Raw genomic sequence first — 25,662 nt, forward strand, 5'->3', positions numbered from 1 at the left:
GCTAACTGGATCCCAAACTTGGGTTTGGTGCTCCAATCCAAGCCCAAGGCACCCACCTTTTCAAACCAACCCATTCATTTAAGAGAATATGGCCTTCCATCAACAATGCCAAGACTGGGCTTCTTCTCAAGCCCAAGGTCCATCATGGGCAAGCCCAAGCCCGTCACCAACACAAACTCCATCACAGCCCAAGGCATCCTTCTCCATCTGGGCAGCTCCTTCAGGCGAGGCCTCCACCAGCTGCGACGTAGAGGAGACGGGAAGGGATGGCGGCTTCAAGGGCGGCGCCGAGACGGTGGAGGTATATGACTCTCGAAGCCACGGCACCAGCAGGTGGATAACGAGTTTGATGGATGCTCGGGAAGGATACGGGATGTCGTTGATGAATCAAACGATGAGAGGTGATGAGAGAAATGGCATGTGGAGGGGCGTGATGGCAGCCAGGGGTGCATTATCCTCGCATGCATGGAGAGTGATGAAAGGTGCATAGCGTTGAGCATGTTGGGATGGTGACGGTGGGTATTATTGATAGAAGATGGGTCTGATATTAGCATGAAGATGATGGTCGGTGGGTATGAAAAACGAGGAAGAAAGGGAATCAGTTTGAGCGAGATGAGGGGTTAATGAGCATAGAAAGATGGCCACGGGTATGGGTTTGGTGTGCATGATGATTGATGGATGGGTATGGAGGTTGGAATGGATGTGGCTAACAGATTCGGTTGGATATGAGGCATGAGAAAATGGACGTGATGATGGAAATGAGGAGACTTGCAGCATGGAGAAATGAGAATAGTAGGTTATGGAAATGGAGATTCAAACGTATCACTCAAACACACAAAGGAGAGCAAAAGAAGAATTATTTCTTTCTATATCCAATTTCACATGAAGAACAAGCAGCGGATATATTATAGCATAATAACCTCAACCCAAAAGATTTCAATGGCAATAAAAAAAATTGTGGCTTAGCAGACGTACCTTAGAACGCTCCCCTTCCTTTTCTGTTTTTTTTTCTTTTTGCTTTTTCCTGGCCTTTCCTCCCAAGCCAACTTTCATCCCCCCCGGGCTGCTCTCCCGGTCAGCCCGAAAAAATCCCCTTCCCCCTTTTTTTTTTCTCCCTTTTTCTCTCAGATCCCCCTGTACCTATCTTCCTTGGCAAGTCTCTACTTGCTTTCCTGTTCCTCCATCAGCAGCATGGCTTCCTTCACCTACCCGCCTGGCCGCCCACGTCTCTTGCCGTCTATGAAGCTAGCTGTCCTCCTTTTAGAAAAGGGGGCCCCCCATCCTACCAAAAAAAGAAAAGCTCCTCTCTCGGGTGGTGCAGCCAAAATATGCAAGGAGGGGTCTACAATACTCTTTTTAATGAATCATGTAATTATTCCTTAAAATATTGTCATGTCGCCAACATCAATTGACAACTAGACTTCTTAACTTAATTATTTTTCTTTCTTATAGATATTTATTATTATTATTATTATTTATAATTTAAGATTTTTTTTTCTCTAGAAATAAATACCTAAGAAAAGTTGAGACTTTTTTTTTTTCTTTTTTCATAAACAAACATTTCATAGTAAAAGTGAGGTAGTTTGAAGACTGTGGACATTATAAATAAGTGAACCCTATCGGACTATAAATAAGTTTGAGTTTGCTCATAATCAGGTTTATAATTTTTTCTATGGTCTTTTTAGGATTTTTTTCATTATGACAAGTTAAGGTTAATTTCAAAGATTCTGATTGTTTAGAACATTTTTTTTGGCTTCATCTTTAATTCAAGAGATACGGATACAAATAAAAAAAGTAACATATTGTTGTTTTTAATTTTTTTATTTTTTATAAAATTCTTGATGTGATTATTAATAGCCAAGAAAATCCAAAAAATAAAAATAAAATTGAAACATAATAATAATAATAAAATAATAATAATAATAATAATAAAGATATGTAAAAGCAAAAAAAACACATTTACGTGGATGAATCTGATTGTTAATTAATGTTGATGACATGATAAGTAAAAAATGTATTTTAAAAAATAATCATATAATTCATTAAAAAGTGCATGTATTTCAAATTATTTTAAAATGGATGAACATAATATTGATTTAAAAATTTTGGGATTTTTTTTTCATATATTTTTGTATTAGTGAGTAAAAACAAAATTTTCCCTAAAAATAATTTAAATATTTATAGTAAATTAAATCATTAATAAAGATTAAACGTTGTCAAACATTGTCCAAGTTTTTTTTTTGTTTTTTTTTTTTTTTAACTTTTTAAATAAATCAAATGAAAATTAATGAACTTAGTTGTACGTGCCTAAAGTCGCTTTCGGCATTGAGTACCTTTTTTCCAGAAAAAGATCATCACAATTGCGGGCCTTTGATATCCCTTTTATATTTTTTCCTCTTTTTGAGCAATGAATAGGAACCTTTACATGTGATCTTTTTTTCTTTGTAATTTTAAAAATAAATAGATATAGGAACAATTGTGTTTTGGATCCAATTTGGTTCAAAAATTAAGGTTGTGTTTGTTTTTTGGCTTAATAGAAAAAGTCAAATATTTTGACTTTTTCTATTCAGCCAAAAAACAAACACCACCTAAGATTTTGTCTATAAAAATGGTATAATTGATGAGAATGATATAAAATATGAAAAGACCAATATATCATTCAAAACTATTTTGAGTATTATCTACCATAATATTTGACAAATTTTTTTATTTTAAATTTTTTTTAATAATTATTCTGAAAATTTATTATTTTTAGAGAACTAATTTAAAAAATATATATATCCTAAAAATACATCATTTAAAAAAAAATTTGACATATTTTTAGTTATTTTTTATATACACAATTTTAAAAATATATATTTTCCCAGATGTTTGATTTTTAAATAATAGTAATAATAATTTATTTTTATTTTTTTTGGAAAATGGTGTATTTTTTTTTCAAATCACTAAATTAAATTAAATTTTATTAAGGTTTACAAGATAAATAAAATTTAAATTAATATTTTTCTATTTTTTTTTTCATAGTTAAAAAATGACTTTTTTGAAAAGATAAAAAATTCATATTCTTTTTCTCAATTTTCACATTTTTTTTAGATTTTGGGCTTAAATGGTGAATTTATATGAACTAAAATTTAATTTTTGAGCTCAACTACGTAAAAAAAACACAATTGTCCCATAGATATATTATATGCTTTATTTTATAAGTTTTTTTTTGGTCAGTTTGCTTAGTTGGTTACCAATACGGTAGTTCAAGTCAAGCATATTTTTTATGTCGACATATTATCAAACTCTTTCATGGAAATAAAAATATCAGTTGAAAAAATATTTTCAAATTCATAATACTTTTCATAAATTAAAGTCATTTTTTTAAAGATAATTTTCTAGTTCACAGGTGGCGGATTGGGATTTGAAAATATTTTTGAATTGTCCTATTTTTAAAAACATTTTTTGAAAGTACTAAAAATGTTTTCAAAGTCCCCTTTCACACCTGTAACAATCCAATAATTGAATGGAAGGAGGCCCTCAATGCTACAAACATAGGCCATCTTACCCCATAAAAGGGGACGCTCAGCCTTTTTCCAACCATCCATCCCACATCTCTTACCCTCCATATCCACTGAGATGGAATCTTTCACATGCCTAAGGCTATCCTCTTCCCCTGGCCTTGCAGTTATTTTTGCTCTCTTCTTCTTCTACCTCTCACTCACAACACCATGCTCGGCGGCCTCACCAGAGCCCCATCCCCCTACCAATACTACACAATTCATCAGAACCTCATGCGGAGTGACTATGTACCCTAAGCTATGCTTCAAAACCCTCTCGGCTTATGCCAGCACCATCCAAACAAGCCATATGGAGTTGGCCAATGCAGCCCTCTGTGTGAGCCTAAAGGGCGCTCAATCCTCTTCAAACAAGGTACTGAAGTTATCAAAAGGGCAGGGGCTAAGCCGTAGAGAAGCCGCAGCGATAACGGATTGCATTGAGAACATGCAGGACTCGGTGGATGAGCTCCAACAATCTCTGGTGGCGATGAAGGACCTTCAAGGGCCTGATTTTCAAATGAAAATGAGTGATATAGTGACATGGGTGAGTGCAGCTCTGACAGATGAAGACACATGCATGGATGGATTCGCAGAGCATGCCATGAAAGGGGACCTTAAGAGCACTATTAGGAGCAATATTGTGAGTGTTGCTCAGTTAACCAGCAATGCTTTGGCCATCATCAACAAGTTTCTATCTATTCAGGGCAATCAACTCTAAGTTACTGTGTCCTATGTGTCTACTACTAGTATAATTCTAATTAAAAGTTCTTCAGCGTGTTTATGTAGTATCCATGTGTAATGTTATTGTAAAGAAATATTTGCTAGTATTTTCTCTCTGGATGTGTGCCTCCACTTCAACCTTATCCCAAACTGGCAGAGTTCGCAAAATCCCACAACTTTGAAGCTTTTTTTTTCAGGGTTATCGGCTTTACCCTATTCTCTTGCGGGAATAGTTGCCCTTTGGTGGTTCACAGTTGTCCCTCCAATAAGAAAAGGTATAAATATGGAAAATTTTTCTACCATTTTGGGAAATTATTTTTTCTCATTGGAAAATTTGAAAGAAAATATTAAAAAAAGAAAATTAAGAGAAAAAATAGGAAAAAAAAATTAAAATTAATAAATTCATTTTACTTATTTTAATTCTTAGATATAAAACTTAAATAATTTAAAAACATATAAGTTTTAATTAGATTTGATTTGTTTTGATATTTTTTTATAAGATAATCAAATATTAGAAAATAATTTTTTTTAATAATTTTTTTATTAGTATTTTTTGAGAATAAAACAAACCTAAAAAAGTTTGAAGAAAAATCATTTATTAAGTGTTTTATAAATTACTTTTTTTTCTTTCTAATTTTTAAAATTATTTTCTAAATTTGATTAAATATTTAAGTTTTTTTTATAAAAAATCTTTTTTAAAAACGCTATCAAACCGAGTCGTAATACATTATCAAATTCCTAATTTTTATAAACAAAATCTCAATAGAGTTTTAATTTTATAGCACCCTAACTTGAATAAATAACATCTGTCATAAAAAGTTCATGAGATTAGACAATGGATTGTTTGGATATGTTCAGACTTAAAACCCATTCTAGATATGAAACCAGTTTCCAAAATAAATATACAGATGTAAACGCAAAACTAATCGTCCAATACTTGTGAGCAGACACGAGGACAAACTCTAACGTGCTGTTGCTTTCTTTTGTGTCGATTCTGACAAAATCATAATGGCTTACTGGATTCACCTTTCGAGTATGCTCTCATTTGACTCATCCCTTGTCTTTGTTTCTCAAAAGGTTTCATTTCCATTTTACCATTCAACTCCTTTCTTTACTACCCAGATCACTGCAAGCTACTCTTTCTGCGCTGAAACTGACAATTTATTTTCTCAAAAGATTTCCTTTAAAATTGTTTGACGAAGATCAAGCTTTTGAAGATTCGGAGATCAAACCTTTAGAGATTCAAAGCATCTTCAGTTCAAGTTCAAGCATTCATGCCCTCAATGAATGTGAGTTAAATCGAAGTCCAAGCCCAAACTAAAGACAAGCTAAAACCCAAGCCCAAGCCTAAGCATAAGCCTAAGACAAGTTAAAGTTCAAGCCCAGGCCTAAGATGCAGAATCAAGCTTGTTTAGAGAAGAATAAGAGGAAATATTAGAGATTGTTCGCCAGTATTAACCCTATTGCACCATGATTCTGTCTCAAAAGGCATGACATCTACTCTTAAGGGCAGTGAACACCACTTGACTTATTTTACCTTTGATTCTCACTCAACACATTTCAAACAATGAGGAATCATGGTGAGAACAAGGAGGGGGCTGCCCACCCTTCCACTCACTCCACCATCAATTCTCATTCAAGACTTTTCAAGCAAGAAAGAACTATGGTAACAACAAGAGGGAGTTAGCCCTCGCCCTAGAAAGCCTTCACTTTGCCTCGAAGGAATAAAGGAAACTAAGGGATTCTAAACCCACACTAATAACACAACAACACTTTCTTCCTCATGGTAGAATCGATTGATTTCTTGAAAAGTGAAATTGAAAAATAGAAATCCTTGAAACTAAAATGAAAATTGAAACTTTAATAAATGAAAATAGAGAGATTGTATTTTTTTTCTTTTATTCCTACATTTTGACACTACTTCTACATTACTTCTACTTCACTCACTATTTTTGCACACTTTCTCTACCGGCCTTGTCTCCCTTTTATAGAGTTTTTTCATATCTATTTCACAACCTAAGGGATAGAGATGAACCTTTAAGCAAAGTTAGACAGTTGGTGTAAGTTGTCAAAGATGCTAACCAACTTTTTCTTGGTTATTTTGGGCAATGGTAGCTAGTATGGGCCTCTCCTTTTTATGGAAAAGGGTTAGGAATTGTGGCACTCCATGATTGGTCAATTTAGTAACCCATGTGGTAGCCATAGTGTAAAATGTGACAATTATGGTATAGAAAATTAGCATCCAACTACATAGAAATATGACATCTACCAACATGTGATGTAAACCTACAAAAAGCAAGAGGAAAATATTAGAACAACAACTTAAACCTAAAAAATAAGGACTTAATAATAAAATTAAGCAAAAGGATATAATTAGAACCAAACATTAAATAAAAATATCTAGGTTTAAGAATAAAAAATATAATTATTTGTGTCTAATCAATAGGGTTAACCTAGGACATATTTTGATTTAGCCAAAACTCGATAAAAACTCTAAACATTATGGTGACTAGGAAAGAAAGAACAAACGATTTCATCATGCGACCCTGAGTACCTTATCAAATGTGTTGTTTGATGTTTACTACTAAAACCACCTAGAAAACTTGCAAGTTAATAGAAAGGCAAACAAAATCTTAAGTTTTATTCAAAGTGACTTTAAAGACTTAAAAAAATATAATGACTAGAGGTGGTTAGAGAATTTATATAACATTTATAAATGATTAGTCATAATGTATAATGAGATACAACTCAGGTTTGTGATGTATTATCCACTATATTCAGACTCTTCATGAATTGGTGTCTAAATCTAACAAAGTATGTGCTATCATCCTCTCAAGATTACCTCTTCGATACTTAAATTATAGATTTTCCTATTATATGATCAACTAACTATTGAGATTGAGCCCTAGAACACATGATATGGCGTAACAGATAAATATTCATTTATAAATTTATTTATTTATTTATATTTCTTAGTTTCCTTTTATTATCCCATTTGTATTAATTGATTATTTGAGCATACACATCCCACATCACTTGCATTGTACGTGACTTGGATATATTAAAAGTTGCATAGAAGATCCAAATTGACTTGTGTAATATTATCTGAGAACTATAGAGATGAATGCTACAAAATTTCATGTACCCCTTCCACAAACTCAGCACTAAAGTCTTTTATTTTAGAGAGACTACCTTCCATTTAAATCCCACCAACCTATTAAAGAAATAATCATATAAATAATAATTTTCCATAACCAAAAGATTCTATTTCCCTTTTATTCAACACAAGCTTTAATATGTACCACTATTTTTTTTATCATTTTATTTGGGTAAATTTAACTAGTGCTCCAAATCTGCATGTGTTCCATTTATTTTTATTTTTTTATATTACACATTATAAAAAAAAAAATTAAAATGAATGTAACTGAGAGTTATGAGTTCACCATAAGAAATAAAATATATAGACATAGTTTTAATAGGAGGCGAAAAGATATGCAACTCAAAGCCATATATAGACATGATAGGAATAGGAATGGCAATGGGGCAGGGTTTTTTAGGTACCCCTCTTGCCCTACCCTGCTCTGCCCCTAATGAAATGAGTTTGAAATTTAAATAAATGGGTTAAAAGCGGGTTTGAGATTTTTTTTGAAAACCCGAGATGTGTTTGGGTCATGTTTGGGTCTTGTCTTGTCTCGCCCCATAATAATATATAAAATTAATTTAATTTAATTTTTATTTTCGTCTTTTTAATATCTATATATATATATATATATTGAGAAAATAAAGACTAATCTTTATAGAGAAAACACCTAAGAGGGAGGGTGAATTAGGTTTTAAAAATCTTTTTCAAAACACAACAAATTCAAGCAAAGGAAGCACAAATATAAAGAGATAAAGTTAGAGAAAGCAAACTTAAATTTTATAGTGGTTCGACACTTCCTTACTTACGTCCACTCTTCTCAAGCTCCTAACCAAATGGGGGTTCCATTATGCTTGAAGATTCAACCAAGCTTTTAACACCTTTGTGCTTAGATTTCGGGTCCAATGAGCTATTACATAATCTCTTCAAGTCTCTACTCACTTGAAGGTTCTAACACTCGAATAATAAGTTTGAATCTCTTAGCCTAGCTCAACAAGGGCTCAAATACAACTTAAATGCTAGGAAGAATCACAAAGGTGCACTAAGGAATATGCAAATGAAGATTTAATGCACCAAGTAAAGCATGAGAGCTTTTGAGTCAAGAACAAGTAGGTAGACAAGTAAATGCATGTGTTCTCTTGCTCATAAATGAAGTGGAGCTATCAATTTATAGGTTTTCGACCTTGGGAGCCAAAAATGCCAAAAAGCAGCCTCAACCGATCGAGCTTAAGGTCGATCGATTGACTAGCTGTTGGGCAATAAATGCATGACAAGTGATCGTTAGGCCTCGATCAAACCTAGATCGACCGGGAAGACATATATCTCGACCAAGAATGCAAGACTACTGGAAGAGAATGAAGATTTTTTGCATCTCTCGACTGGGAAGGTATAGCCGATCGATTGGTACCCTAGCCAATTGGCTAGTGCTTCGACTAGTTCACCATTTTTGGCTTAAAAACCTATATTTTTGTGTTTTTTTCTCTTCTAACACTTAGGCAAGGTCTTTATGTAAATTGATATGCCAATTTTGAAATAATTTGCCTAAGATTCATTTGATAAAACTTGGGTTTTGATGGAAATGTAACTTTAATGCATAAACCGAGTTTTTAAAGATGCATGAAAAGATATGAAAATCTTAAGTGCACCTGTGCATTCATTTTACGTATGTTTCCTATAACTAAAGGTCTTCCATATGTCTTGATCTTGCATTCATTGGGTCATTTGATAAATTTCCAAACTAACACCTAAAATTCTTTATAATTCAAACCAAATAGCCATTTAACCATGGTTTGTTGTCATCAAAAGGCGATTAGGAGAACCCTTGGGCTAACAATCTTCCCCTTTTTGATAATGAAAAACCTTGGTTATCTAGAAGGAAAATAATCTCTCTCTAAACCAATCATGGATCAACAATCAATATTTTAAGAATTGAAAAACAATGTTAGAGAGTATTGCAACAAGAAACAATGTAAGTTATCAAATATATATGCATATCATATATCATGTAAAATATATCAATCAGTACATCATATGTCCAACAAGTTAAAGTAACTAGAGATAAGCAATATATGATAAAAAAAAAATGATATGCATGTATGAGTTTCCTATATTTAGCCTCCTAGATCCTAAAATATCTCCTCATTTGGCAACATAAAAAAAATGAATAAGAGAGGTCTCCAACGAATTAAGGTTGAGGAGGTGGAGGTGGAAACAAGGAACATAAGTAAGCCAAAATCTCCTCATGCTGATGCACCATGCTATCCTCAATGCAATCCATCCTCTGCTCCATGCAATCCTCAATGCAATCAATCCTCTATTGGAGATACTCAAACTGAGAAGTAAACCCACTCTGATATTGGTTCATCCTATCCTCCATAAAGTAAAATCGTGTGTCATTGACCACTGCAAGCTCTGCCATGTGAGTACCATGGGAGCTAATTTGAGTAGATAAATCCATCTAAGGAGCATGGTTAGGAGTAGAGGGTGCTTGAGGTTGTGGTATCTCGGTATAGGTGGGCTCGATGTATGCTGGTTGAGTAGATGGTCCCTCTGTAAAAGCCAACTCAATCATCATCTGCTCAGAGAAGGTGGACTAAAATTGAACACCCTCAATTTTTGAATGAATCTCTATCTAAAGTGGGGAAATATCAAGCTTAGGTTCTCTCTACTAGTGGCCACTCTAAGGGTCTAGTTCACCCTTCATCTCCTTAATCTCTACCTTCTTCTCAACTCCAGGGTGCTCCTATGTCTGTCCATGTCCCCGTGGTTGTGCTCTCTTTACTTTTCTGTCTAAGAACCATTTGGAGCCTTCTCAAATTTCATCCGCCCCATGGAATGATTATCACATGTATCATATGTACTAGGGGCCACAAAGTCCATCTCTCTTCTAAGGTTAATGTCAGCATCCTTGAATACTCAGGAAAGGAAGTGGACATAGGGGAGTACTTGAGTCATGATCTTGCAACATGCAATCATGTGTATCATCATTAGATATCCCAAATGGATTCATCTCCTAGCCAAAATGGAATCTATAAGGAATGCCTCGTAATAGGAGACCTCATCTCGATGTCCACCTCATGGTAGGAAAATAAAGCATAGCATATGATGTAGCACTCTACTAATGACTGTCAAGTTGTGTGTTGATGGCTTGCCCATCCCATGGGCATATGGAAATCCACAAATCCTCTTAATAACCTATTTAGGCTCAAATCCCGACATAGTGGGCCACATCTTGGACTCGTATACTTTGAGTCCAACAAGAGCAATATCAAAGATATGACAAATGCTTCTTGGGTCCAGGCGAATCTCAACTCCTCTAACAGTGGATATGATTGGGTCAACCATGCCGTAAGTTGCCCTCAAGTAGAATACTATGATACCAATTGAGAAAATAAAGACTAATCTTTATAGAGAAAACACACAAGATGGGGGGGTTGAATTAGGTTTTAAAAAATCTTTTTCAAAACACAACAAATTCAAGTAAAGAAAGTACAAATATAAAGAGATAAAGTTAGAGAGAACAAACTCAAATTTTATAGTGGTTTAACACTTTCTTACCTACGTCTACTCTCCTCAAGCTCCTAACTGAGTGAAAGTTCCACTATACTTGAAGCTTCAACCAAACTTCTAACACCTTTACACTTGGATTTTGACTCCAATGGACTCTTACATAATCTCTTCAAGTCGCTACTCACTTGAAGGTTCTAACACTCAAATAACAAGTTTGAATCTCTTAACCTAGCTCAACAAGGGCTTAAATACAACTTAAATGTTAGAAAGAATCACAAAGGTGTACTAAGGAATATGAAAATGGAGATTTAATGCACCAAGGAAAGAATGAGAGCTTTTGAGTCAAGAACAAGTAGGTAGACAAGTAAATGCAGGTGTTCTCTTGCTCATAAATGAAGTGGAGCTCTCAATTTATAGGTTTCTAGCATTGGGAGCCAAAAATGCAAAAAAAAAAAAAAAAAAAAACAACCTCGACTAGTCGAGCTTGGGGTAGACCGGTTGACTAGCCGTTGGGCAATAAATGAATGACAGGTGACCGTTAAGCCTTGACCGGACCTAGACTGGGAAGACATATACCTTAATCGGGAATGCAAGGCTATTGGAAGAGAGATAAGATTTTTTGCATCTTTCGACCGAACTTCAATTGAGAAGGTATAGTCGGTCGACTGAGGGTTGAGCCAGTTGGTCAGTACCTCGATCGTTTCACCATTTTTGGCCTGAAAACCTATCTTTTTTGTGTTCGTTTCTTTTCTAACACTCAGACAAGGTCTTTAGGTAAATTAATAAGCCAATTTTGAAATGATTAGCCTAAGATTCATTTGATAAAACTTGGGTTTTGATGAAAATGTAAGTTTAATGCATAAACTGAGTTTTTAAAGATGCATGAAAAGATATAAACATTCTCATTCATCTTACATATGTTTTCTATGATTAAAGGTCTTCCAAATGTCTTGATCTTGCATCCATTGGGTCATTTGATGAATTTCCAAACTAATACCTGAAATTTTTCATAATTCAAACCAATTAGTTACTTAACCATGGTTTGTTATCATCAAAATGCGATTAGGAGAATATATATATATATATATCTAATAATAATAATAAGAAATAATTTTCAATAAAATAAGATATAAAAAATTATAATATTTTAATTATTTATAAAATATATTTATTTTAATGTAATTAAAAAAGTTTTAAAATAATTTTGTTTAAAAAAATTAAAAATTTTCAAAAAAAAAAAGTTAAACAGGGTAGGATAGGCGGGTATGGGAAATTCGCATACCCACCCCACCCTACTTCTTTTAATTTTATCAATGAAATGAAGATGAAAATTGTTTTGAATAAAAGAGGTAGGATTGAGATGGGAGTGACCCATCCCAAACCCACTTCGTTGTGATCTTTAGATAGGGATGTTCCTTATTACTTTTAATTTTGAAGCTCTCATTCCAAACATGCTTCATTTTCATCCCTAAATAGAGATTAATTTTGAAGCCACTAATAAATGTAAATTTAAATTAATTTTGAATCTACTAATAAATTTAAATTTTAATTAATTTTGTAATATCTTTTAATTTTGCAATTCTTTTAGAGAGTTTAAGTTATACCTTATTTTAGCATGTCTAAAGAAAATAGGTATCAAAAGGTTGAAAGAGTGTCTAATTTTAATAATAATTTACAATTTTATTTTGAAATAATTAAGGATAAAACCATCTTTAAAAGGAATTCAATTACTTTATTATTTTTATTGTTATTTTAAGAAAAATTATAAGAGAAGACAAAGTAGCATACACAACAACTTAAATAGTTGTCTATGTTATTTGATGCTAATCCCAAAACAATTATAATATTGTTAATTCAATGATCCCTAACTTAGAGAACATTCCTTAGAATTTACAAAAACATCTCTTTATTAATCCCACCTTCCATCCCAAGGTTCCATGACTGTCACTTTACCTTTTTTTTTTTTGGGGGAAGTTGTGTTTTGGGAGGAAGGTTATATGGGAATGAAACCCATAGAAAGTGGAATATGGGCTTTATGCACTAAATACTGTTTCAAAAAGTTATTCCAAAATTGCCCTTTTGTTTTCCTTGTCAGCAGCCACCACGGTCTCCATGTAATAAGCACTCAAATCTGAACTGAGAAGAAGCCGATCAGAGGAAACACAACATGAGCTATGCGGGTCTTTGTTTAGTGGGTTTCCACCTTCAAGGAGTAATCCTGTAATTTTTCATCAAAAAATGTGAAGAAGAAGTACCAATAGTTAGCCATTGTTTATTTTTTTTATCAGCACCAATAGAAATTCTTTCCATATAGGAGCAATATTTCAGTCTTTCATGCCCATCACAACATCACTGTCAAGTTCTTCGGTGCCTACCACTGTGCCCATTAGAAGTTGTGAAGGTTTCTCAAATGCAACTAGCATTTCCTTTCAAAGTATTGATCTCCAGCAGTATTCACTATTTATGTCCAGTTGTGTTGATTTGAAGCTTAGTAACCCAAAAGTCAAGTTGTTCTGCAACTCATTCTCAACCTGTAGAACCATACGCGCAGAATTTATAATCCTTAATTCATCAAATACAAACTGAAAACACATTTATAATAAACCATTGTAGGACAAGCCTATAATGATAGGATTCCATATAGGCCCTAAAGAAGAGATCCCATTGAAAGAACATTGCAAGAAAACCATTCCTTCCATAAAAAGAAAAAAATTACTAATATTATAGTTAGGCTCTATTGAACTAGATGATCATTTTTAAAGTATAAAATAATTTAAAATAATTCTTGAAATATTAAAACTATGTTTGATTCCAGTTAAAGGAAAAATAAAATAAAAAAATAAACTGCTATCTTTAATTGTCTATGAAAAAAAAAATACATAAGAAAATTCCTTAATCTTTATATATAAAAAGAAAAACAAATATAATGAATTTCAAAAGCATGTAAACATAAACTAGTACCTTTGAATTTCTTTTTGTACAGATTTTACAAGAACCAAATATAAGGTATGAGAATTTCATGGGCATAGGATGTCATCATCAAAGCAATTTCATTGAATAACAATGATATTACTGTAAGATACTCGAAGACTCCTACCTACAGCTCCTGTACCAATCCCCCACTTCACCTTCCTAACCTAAGAAATAAATCCAATTAGAATTCTTCACAACGAATACACATCACACTAATGGTGCTAGGGCTAAGGCAACAAAAAAAAAAAAAACACAAATTGTACTCTCTTCTGGTCACTGAAGAAAAATATGTAGAGATCATGGGTAGTCCATCACAATGTAAACCAACCCAACTCACACTCTTTGGTTTCTGCTATTTTTGTAGTATACATGATGAAGGCGATGACGGATAAGGCACGCCCACCATCTCTCTGAGTTCAACCTTTGAGATTCAGCCTTGTGTTCTGAACTTTCACTGCTATCTTTAATTTCTCTTCCTCCATATCTTTCAAAACAGCAAGCAGACTGGCTCGATATGCCTCACTCCTCTGGCTTGCATTTTCCAACTCTGCTGTCAGTTCTTCAATTCTCTTGTCCTGCTCCTACAGAAGAGAAATATAAGAGACATGGGATTAGTTAAAGAGGAATGTAGGAGCATAACCATGAAATTAAATAAGCACAAAATAACATGTTAGGGGGAAAGTGTTGAAGTATGATTAGATCTAATTCTAAAACAAACAAATTCATTTATGATCAGACAGGCAGATAGAACAAGATGTTTATTCCAAGTTGTTGATTATCAATGCTAATCTCACTTTCATAGAGCCGAGTTGAATAGAACCATCAAGGTTCATGCCTCATTTCCTCTAAATGATAGTAGCTGGTTCATCTTTCTCTACTGTAGGCCAGAGTTCTCCCCACTACATTGATGAAAATCATACATGTGGCACAATGGACTATGCAAACTTGGTGAATACAACATATAAACATGATCATATAAATGCATAGCAGAAATTTTAAAAAGAGAGAACCATCAAACATTGTGTAGGGGTATGCTAAGACTATAACCAGCTTGCAACAAATTGATGAAATTATTAAAACCATATTTAGTAATATATTCATTATCATCACACTTAACCTTCAATGTGTGAAAGCTATACCTATTCCACCTCTACCATATCAAATTATACAATGCCCTAGAAGTTTCCAAGCCAAAGATGTATTATTCTTAGATATGTATACTCAAAACTTGGAGATAATCAAACTTATCAAAAAAAAAAAAAAAAACTCGGAGATGATCAAGACCTTTATTTCGGAACCTAAGGTATAAGACCTTGAAAAATCCAACACCATGTAGGTCAACTAATGAGCATGCTATGGTGCCCAATACCCTGTTTGTTGCATTGCATCTAAGGGTTCTATACAAGTTATTGGACATTCTGGAATCTTGCTAATGGTTGCCTCTCCAAAACAATGGTCCAGGAGAATCAGCACCCAGGTAAGAGGTTTCAGGTATACATGGTACATAATCTTTTAGCTTAAACAGACACAAACTACTAAAAACTAAGTTTATGAATAATGTTGCATCTTCTAATGCAGATCACAGTTTAACTCTTAAAAGGCAAAATTACACTCCTTATTAACTAGCACTTGTTTGATATCATCCTTAACTTGGAATTATAGATATCTTTGAAGATCACATCTGGAAATCTGGAGCCCGGGGCCACAACAGTATTTCTCAGCCCCTTGAAGTGTTTATAACAAAGGCACATTTGATGATTAGCAGTAGGAAGCCCACATGCACCAAGTGAATAATGTGCCTAGTTTTTTAGCATTCTTTACTGTATAAAGAACACTGAGAACATTAGCAGCAACAAAAGAGATGAAGATCTTACACTAAACATTCTATCCTAAAAATAGAATTTGTTGCATAATAGATCCCCTCAAAATGTAAAAATATTCTGGTCAAATTGATTGAATACGGTGATTTAATACTCAAAATGTAAGCTAGAGTATAGAGACATCAAGTGCCTTCCACATACACTTATGCGTGTATAATTGATATTGAATCAATACAGGTGAAGAAATGCATCAATAGAAAATAGAGAATATTAATTACTAACCGAGAAGTCATGTAAATTACTAGAAAATTTCAAGAAATAAGAGGTTATTTGTCTAGAAAATATAAATGTTTCGGAGCTTATTCTGAATAATTTGCTAAAAGTCTGTTTACTTCATTTTTCTAGTCCTTATAATAGCAAAAATGTTTCACTGTATTCAAACGACTGCCAGAGTGGTACCCAACTAAAGAAGAGCCATAAAACAATATAACATAACTAGTTTTGAGCACACTCCATCAGCCAGCGCTTAGAAACTCTTACCAGTGAAAACAAAATCTTAGGGAGTAGCAATATCTCTATGCAGTTGGCTCTTAAAATTATACCACAGCTTCCAAAGGAAAAAGAGCTTGAGGTGCCCTACTTCTAGAGATGAAAAACCTTGAAAGGATGAAGTTCAAAGGATGAACTTACTGAAATCACCATAGGGGCAAATGGCTTTGACTCTTTTCGTTGCTCAACTGGAACTGGAGAATAACTTACACTCTGAACTTGGAACCTTATCTGCAGCAGAACACCCAAAGTTAAGGCAAACCACAACTGAAAGTTTTAGCATAATTATAGAACTGTAAACAGAATTATGCAACATAAACCTTGTTTATCCCATCTATAGGGAATTTTTGTTCTTGATTATCCTGTATCCATATGACTTGACTCTTGGAATTCCATAAAAGGAAATAAGTCCTTACACTATACATACAGATGTAAGGAGTAGCCATGAAATGAGTGAAAAAAAACAAAAGAAAAAAAGAAAGCAAATGGTGAAATACTGAACAATCTAATTTTAATTCCATTAAAAATTTAAATGTAGGTGAGATTTTTTTATGGGTTAAGCTCACAGTGGGATGGATTTGGCATAAGATGGACCAGTCTGTAGACGTCTTTAAAGAATCCAAGAGATACTGTCCATTACAGATTCAATATCAGCAGCATGCAGATATTAAATAGGTGTTATTCATGATGATGACACAAAATAGAATTCACCATATCTTACTTAAAAATTTCAGCTTCACCTCTTATATAGCAAAATTAGCTTGGCCAAATAGTAGGCAGAATAGAAATCAATTTCTTCAACCTAGCCAATAGTTTCTCATATTTCATGGCTCTCTTAGAACTACGCACCTGCAAAGAGGTCATGGAGTAACCTCTTTAGCTCAACGAAAATTTCATATACCAATGTATTTTTTATAGTCAGTGGTAAATTAATTTAAAAGCACCTAACAGAAAGGTGGTCACAACCCAAATATATCGGAAGTATGCAATGGGTGCCCAAAGTAAAAATGGTAAACCAAAAAACCAATTATGATGTATCTATATAGTTTTTAGAGGGCTTCGGTCTTGGGCATGCCTACATTTAGAAACGAAAATCAAAATAGGAACAATTATATTATAAAGTTTGAGTCATGATGAGAATGTCTTATGATCACATCCCTTTCTCCAGCAGCCACGATTCCGAATTGTAACATTGCTCATGTCTTTATGGTTGTCAACCATCTTGTTTTCCAATTGTTGCCTGCAATTAAGAAAAAAATAATAATAATAATAACGTAATTTTTATCTGTATCGTTGAAAGTAGCAAAAAACAGAAGCACCTAATGAAATTCACAACACAACAAAAAAAGGAAGTCAATAGTATGATGGTAGCTCTTTCACATGATACTAACAACTTTAACATAAAGATCCAAACCATCCAAGAAATGAGAACTTACAACTGGCATGTGCAAGTGAGATCGCATTAATGAGGAGAACCTTGGTATTTTCTTGTTCTTCTTTTCTCAATGCTTTCCCAGCTTACGAACCACCTCCAGATTCTACACCATTAAATTTCCACTGATAAAGCCTACATGCTCAAATATTAAAACAATAAGCCTCTATATGTTTCAGTAGATATAATTCTGGTATAAAGTTTTTAGTAATAAACTATCAAAATCACTTGACAAGGTACTTATCACAGAAAAAAAAATTAATAAATAAAATACTTCACAGGGTATTCATTCTAATGTGTGTCTTCTCTTATCGAAACTCGCAAGGACACTAATTTATTGTCTTAGTTCATATGTATTTAATTGTGATTCCAGGAAAAAGTCTACTTTTATGCCTGAGTATTTTTTATTGGGAAGGTAATTCCCTCAAATATAAATTTTCAAGAGAAACAAACAACATAGAAAAAAATAGAGGGCGCCACCTTCTGATTATGCACTGTCGGCACCACCAGCCCCACTCTCATGCAAGTACGGTTCCATCATTGACCTTGCCAGTCCAAGGTGGCCTCTATTAATCAAATTCGACATGCCTTCAAGACCTTATCTCTAGCATTGTTTGCCGCATTAGTAACCAAAGTAACGACCAGCCTCAATTGATATAGATGCATCTTGTCCTGCACAACACACACCAAAATCATAGGCTAGTTTGGTAAAAATTCAAATAAACCAATTTCTAAAGTCTTGGTTGCACTTACCTCCGCGATTGAATGTGCTAGTGTCGCCCCGTTCCAATGTTCCATGTACTTGATTGCGAACATGCCACAATCATATCTACACCACCAATTGCATTACACCAATTATATGCATACATCAAGCATAAAAGACAAATACATCAGTACCGCATATTTAATGATACGTAAAATAATAACGGTTAAAGTAATCTACCCATTTAGTTGTTGCACAATTTGGGGTTGCACATGCTGGAATTTTGAGACCTCCAATCGCCTGAGCATGCCATGAGCATGGAATGCTTTATCAATTGCATTAGACAAGCGTCTCGATACGACACTTATCCCGTTACCCCTTCTTAAAGGCAATGAAGATAAGATTTCGACCCTTGAAGCTGGAATATTGACCACGTGCACGTGCCAATGGTTGTTGTCGCAGACGGGAAAAAATAGCTACACACATATTGATGACATTGCCATTAATAGGTTAGTAGGGCACTATAATATGATAATTAAATGAAACAAAGACTTTGACCATGATGCCATTGTACTAGGTTTGACGTACCATATCACAACTTGAGAAATCATGGCCCACAAATTCAGCATGAAGGAACATCCGACACCGCTCTCTGATTTCATGCTTTTTGGCCTTGGTCGTAAGGCTGGCTAGCACCACCTGGCCATTTGTTCTTACAGCTCACCATATAGTCTCCAATTTAAAATAATAGAGAAACGCATTAAAGAATTATGATTAAGGCCTCACGGAGAATGATGGGTTGAAATAGTGTGCGCGCGGTGGTATAGCTTGTTGTGCATTCATCATTCGGCAGACCACTCCGATAATCTGAAAATGTACACATGTAAATGACCATAAAACATAATAATGTGCATCTTATATAACGACCAAGGCAGAATAGAAATCTTTGAGACATACCGCACTATTTACCCAACGGACTCCATTGAGCGAAGAAAGCTCATCCCGTGTTATATATGTGCCATGCATCTCGCACAAGATCTCGCTGCCATGTCAAAAATGTGTTAAGTCAATAGCCATAAACATTGACAATAATGTCAACTTTAACAATAAATGGTGAATTCATGTGAAGTACCTTGGCTCACCGTCTTCTGACAACGCATAATCTGCAACCAACCTTTCTTGTTGGCTGATTTTAGGATATAGTTGAACACATTGAGAGACAAAAGGGGATTTGCAAATGGCGGCTGGCTTGACAAGCCTTTTCGCTGTGTGTTTAAATCCCCGCCTAGGGGTAGGAGAAGGCTGTTTGCTGCCACAGCCTTCTTGAACACCCATTTGCACCCCTTTAAGTGATTGCAATTCAGCACTCTTTTGTGAAGGTGGGAATGTGTCGTGGTCAATACATGGGCCATCATCTACTGCTGCACTGGTGACTCTTTGCTGGCCAGAATGAGTGCTTGCGGCACCGGTTCCTTTTCTCATCATTTCATCACTACAAGGATGCATACCAGTGCTAACCTCGTCTTTCTTTCTTTCTACATTCACAGCTTCTTTTGGTGGGGTGAGTGCACAACCACTTTGTCCTCCACTGGACCTTGCACGTAGTGTGGCAATGTCTTGTGCCACAGATGAAGCGAGGCTCAAAAGATGTTCGGAATTTCGACTCAGCCGTGCTTCAATGGTCTAGTGTTTTGGAAAAGGAATATCAATTAGCACAGTCAACTAGAATGAGGATGGTGTTCAACTTTGTTTGTGAAGTAATAAAGTCGTAGTGCCATGACGTACCTCAGTTGGGTCATCAGAGTGTGAGCAACCCACCTCGTATGGATGTCCATCATTATGTGCAGAAGGTTTGCTTTCTTGTATAACCTGCCCATACATCAAACAAACATTGATGATTACGTTTGAAACATAAATTAATGATAACACCAAACTACGTTTATGGAGTTGCTGAATTTTAGCATACCTGGACATGGCCATAATTGCCATAGGTGTGTATTTCGGCAGCCAAGCGCCTCTTGACTTGCTCATCTGTCCATGCAGCCGAAAGTGGACTGCAGACTTCAACTTGGAAAGCCGTCATATAGAACTTGGTGATATAGAAAAGTTGTGAAGTGGGAATCAAATATAAGTTGGTTAGAGAAGCTATTACAATATCAACAAAAGAAGAAATTATTTTGGTAGACACATACGACATTAATGTGGAGAGGTTGAGAAACGAATACCTGAAGAAACAAGACACAACCTCTAATGTATGTCGGGTGACTTGTACGATAGTCCCTTATCCCATCCTCGACATATTGGAGAACAAACTTGGCCCAATTTTTGTGCACCCCCACTTCACTATCACAAACCGTGTCCCATAAGTCATGCATACCTTCTTGTTTTGAGTTGGGGGCAAGGATAGTGGCACAGGCAAAAATGATGAAGGATTTCATGAATTCTTCGCCAACTGGTAGATCACGCAAATTAGCTTCCAATATTTTAATGTCGTATGTGCGGTTGGGTGTGCCATGCCTATTGTAGATGAGAATGTCAACGCCATTGTCCAGGATGCCCAACACCTCTCTAACATCTTTGGGCGTGACTGGGACAACAACTTTTGTTTCCATGCATAAGCGGTGGTAGCCAATGTCGTACTTGGAAACTATCCACGTTATTAGCTCATAACGCAATTCTTTACAACCAAGCTGCAACAAGCCCCCGAATCTCATATCGCTGATGACATTTTTCTTATCCATTGGGAGGGTATCCATGATTGATAGGAATTTCTTTCTCGAGCAGCGGGATTTTGGTAACTTAACCTACAACATGAAAGAAAGAAAATATATTACAAATATGTCGCAATTCCAGAGTTAAGCCTCAAGGGCAATAGTTTTAAAAGTAGGTTAAAGGGTTGTCGAATATTTTACCGCTTCAGATCTTGATGGAACATGGCTTTTCCGCTTCCTTTGTTTGCTATCCATGTGTTTAATAAATGAAGTGCTTCTTTTCCTTGAGTATTTTCAGCAACAGCGTAGACTAGTAGTTGGGGAAAATTATGCACCAAGAGATAGTGAATAGAGCATCACCGTGACAATAGCAATATAAGGGGTAGATGTTGCATCTGCACAATGAAATGAGCAGTTTTATATATGTATTCCTAATTAACAGCATAACAATCTTAAAAGGCCACATGTATAGTGTTGTAGTTGTATCAATTGATCAAAATTGATCTCACATATAATAAAAATGAGTTCAGAGGTCAAAGAAAATTTATAAAGTTTACATAAAACAGTTGTCTCTATGTCTATGAATGATGGATTTTGATTTACAACCTGTATAAGTTGTTTAGTACAACAATAACATTTGTTCAAGTATTGTACAACACAGTTCTTAATAAATGGGAGCTTAATATTTACAATATACCTTAAATTGGAATAAAAAAGTACACCACTATATGGTTTTCAACAAGATTAGCCTACTAAGAAATGAAGCAAAAGGAATTATGATAACAATCTTGATGTAATATTACCCATTCCAACACACCAATGATAAGTGTTACATATGTGTTCTTGGTTGGTAACAACCTTTAGAAGAGTGTTCAAAACATGTAATGGATATACAAAAAACACATAGTTTCAGTCATGGAAGAATGTGATAGCATTGCACTTAAGACAAAGGGTTTTTGCACGTTTTCCTGTTGTGCCCGGAAGTATGACATCTTGAGCAAGAGACAGTCCGTTTATCTTGAAATTGGGACTCAATGCGCTTCTTTCTTGGTCTGCCGGGAGGCTGCTTGGTATGGGGAGGGTTAAGAGAGAGGAAAACTTCACCGGTGATAGATCGAACCAAACCATCATTAGCGACCATTGGCATGTCATGGGTCTCTATACCGGAGAAGGAGCCCGAGTAAATCAGCTCTTGCATTGGGAATTTGTACCAATCTTGAACAAAATCAACAACATTCTGACCGATTGAAAGAATAATGGCTGCGCATGTTCACAAGGGATGCCCAACATTTCCCAACCCCTACATGTGCAAGTACGCTTCATAATGTTTACATTCAAGAAGGTGGTTCCGATAGAAACCCCAAATATTCCGTTCATCAAAGGAGTGATCGGATACACCTCACCCTTGGCAATTTTCTGCTGCACTTTTTCTTCAATTTTTGGCCCTATGTATCCCTTCCAATTGATCGATTCCTCTTTATGTTTGACAAGCATAGAACCTAACTTAGCCATATGTTCCATTAGAAATGTACAAATGGAGTGATGTCTTTCATTCCTTAACCAAGCATTAAATGACTCGGCAAGGTTTGTGGTCATTTTATCCCATCTTTGTTTTGGGAATTTGGACATAGCCCAATGTGCGGGTTCATTTTCTTCAACCCATTTGGCCAAAGTGCATTGTATTTCCGTAGTTCAAACATGGAAACATTGTAATTGTGCTCTAACCTTGCATAGGCAATACTATCAAGGAATTGGAGTGCATTTTCTTTACCTTTGTTCCCTCTTGTGTTATGTTTGCTCAAGAAAGAGCTGAAATTTTCCTTCAAGTGACGGTAACAGTAGGCGTGGTTTGCAAGCCCAAACACTTCAGGAACACTATGAAGGAGAGCGGGATGTCTATCCGAGATAATAACGACTTCCTTATCTCCAACAATCTTCTTCAAATTTTGCAAAAACCAAGACTAATCGTCATAATTTTCTGAGCTCATCACGCCAAAGGCTAAGGGGAACATGGCGTCATTAGCATCGTATGCGGTCGCCGAAAATAACACACCCCTATATGGCCCACTCATATGGGCGAAGTCAATAGCTATGATTGGCTGACACCCCATTGCAAAGCCTTGGATAGATACCGAATGAGCAACAAAGAGTTGCTCAAAATGTCCATCACTTGAATGCCCCAACTCAACAATGCTTCCTGAATTTGTTGCAACCATTTTCTCACACATCCAAGGCAACAATTTGTAATAATATTTGGGTTCTCCATAAATGCGCTCATTTGCCTTCTCCTTGATATTCCATGCTTGAAGATACGTCAATTGCATCCCATGTTGCCTTTGAAAGTCCTTACAAATTTGGCGGGGTTGGTAATCGGGAGTGGACCGGATGACATCATCAATAAGCAATGAAGCCCGATTAGATCTCACTAAAGGTTGGCATGCGGCAACATCTTCCAAACTATGATTATGGTCGTTATGAAAAGTGTGAACCTAGACGATGTTCGAATCCCCAATTGCACGAGCTGTGACTTTCCAAGGACATTTAGTAACTGTGCAAACAACTGTCATGTGTTTCGTACTATTCCTCTTGAAGCGATAATGGAATCTACTAGCAATTGACATCAAATAAACGGCATCACGAAACTCAGCAGCATTGGGGAAGGTATGTCCACTACCCATAATGGAATTTTCAAACCACCTTGAGTCACGTTCGAGTATATTTGCTTCCGCACATCTATGGGAAAACCCATATGACTCAATTGTAAGAGAGTCATTATAGATATTAATTGGCATATCGCCACCGGATGGAAGTAGGTGTGCAAAATTCGAACCAACAATAGGAGAAGTAGCACTACAAAGGAAAAAAAAAAAAAATTCATCCATCTACATATATTTGAAGAAAAGTTAATAGACATAGTGGATGTGATGTTGGAAAGGCTATCAGTACCTATTCGGTGCTATACAGCCTTCAACAACTTCACTTGATGATGAGACATAGACGTGACAAAACATTTCGTTGAATCGAAACATCTTAAGTAGGGCTGCATGTCATCATGCAACGGTAGTAGACATGATGGCTCAAACTTGACCGTGAATTCCAATTTGATAGAATTCTGGTCAAAGTGCAGTGCATCACACAGTTTTGAAACAAAATCACTATGTGACATATGCCGGCTAACAACCATCGATTCGCTACGACCATCCTGATATTGAACAGACCCTCCAACACATTTAACTAGCTGACCGCCTTCATGAATGTAGCAGAACATGTCCTCTTCCATCACCTTAATTAAATAGAAACTTGTTACAAAAAAAAAGACAACAAAAGTAAATAGGGATTATGTATGAATATAATGATGAAGGAAAGAGGAGAAGAGAGGGTGGAGAGAAAGGCCATAAAGGGGTCATCCTCGGGCCATGTGATGGTAATCGAACGTCTAAGATTTTTTTCTTAGTGACACATAAGACATAGAGGAAATGAGTGAGCATGGATTGAAGGGCCCCTTTCTATATTCAAATCCTTAATATATACATGTATCCATAATCTAATGCCATGAAGTTGCTTAAGGAATATGAATGGTGGCTTCCTTCCTACCCACCTTTCCCATGTCCTCATCTCCAACCGATTTTCTATGTTTATTTCCACTTCCATTCCTCATCATCCTAAAAACATAATTACATCTTATAACAGTTATCGAAAAGAACCTTTTACCAGGGACAAGACATTAATAGTTAAATGATCGCACATATCGAAGAGGGACATTCTTTTGATGCAATTAGTTTATGACTCTCACTCTCACTTTCATGTACATAACTTTCTATCTTAACTTTGTAGGTGTATACCTAGGCCTAATGTGTTTATACATGGACCTTGATTCGAAAGTGAAAAGTCCATCATATCTTCACAAAGATCTCAATAAATCCCATATTATAGTTTTTTTTTAAATCAATTTGTATAATGCATCAAATTCGTTCATAGAGTTAATATTCAATCAACTCATCCTTTCAAGGTAAGAAATTGAAAGCAATTTTGGTGGACAAAGACAAAGCAAAAATATGTGGTAAACAGTGAGTGATTAATGGGGCTGACTATAAACAAATAAGTTACTGTCTTAGTGAACATAACAGATGATAATAGTTGCACAGTTAGGAAGAAAAGTTGATTGCAGAAACATCACAATAATTATGGGTTTTCCCTACATTTGCATGATGTTCTCGTAAGAAAATGAGAGAGAGACTGAGACAGACACACAGAGAAGAAAGAAAAAGGAGCATAGGAAAAAGAGAATACCTCAAAAACAGTTCCCAAGTAATCTATGAATGCTACAAAGTTGGTTTCTTCAAAAAGTCCGTATATATTTGTAGTCCAACAAGGAGAAGTTGAGAATGGGAAGAGAAAAAGGAACAGGAGAGGAATGTAAAAGCTTAGATATAGTACATAATGAATAAGCTAAGAAGGATTAATGTTTATTGTAAATAACATAGGGCTCTTCTGGTATGTTTGAACAAGAAGAAGTTAAAGTCACTTATGGTTGGAAATAAATATGACAACAAAACAAACATT

At 35.2% G+C, this 25,662-nt stretch overlaps 3 protein-coding genes across 3 annotated transcripts; 1 reads left to right on the forward strand and 2 right to left on the reverse strand.

Moving 5' to 3' along the window:
- The first annotated feature begins 3,535 nt into the window (after nt 1-3,535).
- LOC100258792 (21 kDa protein-like) lies at nt 3,536-4,378 on the forward strand. The gene has a single exon (XM_002263679.4). The coding sequence runs from the start codon at nt 3,622-3,624 to the stop codon at nt 4,258-4,260; it is 639 nt and encodes a 212-aa protein (XP_002263715.1). The 5' UTR covers nt 3,536-3,621; the 3' UTR covers nt 4,261-4,378.
- Nucleotides 4,379-13,937: 9,559 nt separating this feature from the next.
- Nucleotides 13,938-25,497, reverse strand: LOC104882109 (uncharacterized). Its single transcript, XM_059743327.1, has 15 exons — nt 25,390-25,497; nt 21,301-21,494; nt 20,614-21,192; nt 20,355-20,477; nt 20,174-20,257; nt 19,521-20,071; nt 19,346-19,430; nt 19,175-19,255; nt 18,977-19,087; nt 18,629-18,864; nt 18,439-18,514; nt 18,166-18,357; nt 17,690-17,791; nt 16,395-17,493; nt 13,938-14,465 (listed from the first exon to the last, which is right to left on the reverse strand). The coding sequence occupies exons 2-12, from the start codon at nt 21,352-21,354 to the stop codon at nt 18,259-18,261; spliced, it is 2,079 nt and encodes a 692-aa protein (XP_059599310.1). The 5' UTR covers nt 21,355-21,494; nt 25,390-25,497; the 3' UTR covers nt 13,938-14,465; nt 16,395-17,493; nt 17,690-17,791; nt 18,166-18,258.
- LOC109124174 (uncharacterized) lies at nt 22,040-22,611 on the reverse strand. The gene is made up of 2 exons (XM_019225951.1): nt 22,416-22,611; nt 22,040-22,359 (listed from the first exon to the last, which is right to left on the reverse strand). The coding sequence occupies exons 1-2, from the start codon at nt 22,609-22,611 to the stop codon at nt 22,040-22,042; spliced, it is 516 nt and encodes a 171-aa protein (XP_019081496.1).
- Nucleotides 25,498-25,662: the final 165 nt, after the last annotated feature.

This window comes from Vitis vinifera, chromosome 16 (assembly GCF_030704535.1).
Source record: "Vitis vinifera cultivar Pinot Noir 40024 chromosome 16, ASM3070453v1".
Lineage (NCBI taxonomy): Eukaryota > Viridiplantae > Streptophyta > Magnoliopsida > Vitales > Vitaceae > Vitis > Vitis vinifera.

Coding starts and splice junctions, on each gene's coding strand:
- LOC109124174 (XM_019225951.1), bottom strand. CDS start 22,611: ATGGCTAAGTTAGGTTCTATGCTTGTCAAACATAAAGAGGAATCGATC. Junction 22,360..22,415: donor GAATGTAAACATTATGAAGC/GTACTTGCACAT, acceptor GAACATGCGCAG/CCATTATTCTTTCAATCGGT.
- LOC100258792 (XM_002263679.4), top strand. CDS start 3,622: ATGGAATCTTTCACATGCCTAAGGCTATCCTCTTCCCCTGGCCTTGCA.
- LOC104882109 (XM_059743327.1), bottom strand. CDS start 21,354: ATGGATAGCAAACAAAGGAAGCGGAAAAGCCATGTTCCATCAAGATCT. Junction 20,478..20,613: donor GTTGTGTCTTGTTTCTTCAG/GTATTCGTTTCT, acceptor TATATCACCAAG/TTCTATATGACGGCTTTCCA. Junction 18,358..18,438: donor TAGCACATTCAATCGCGGAG/GTAAGTGCAACC, acceptor TGTGTTGTGCAG/GACAAGATGCATCTATATCA.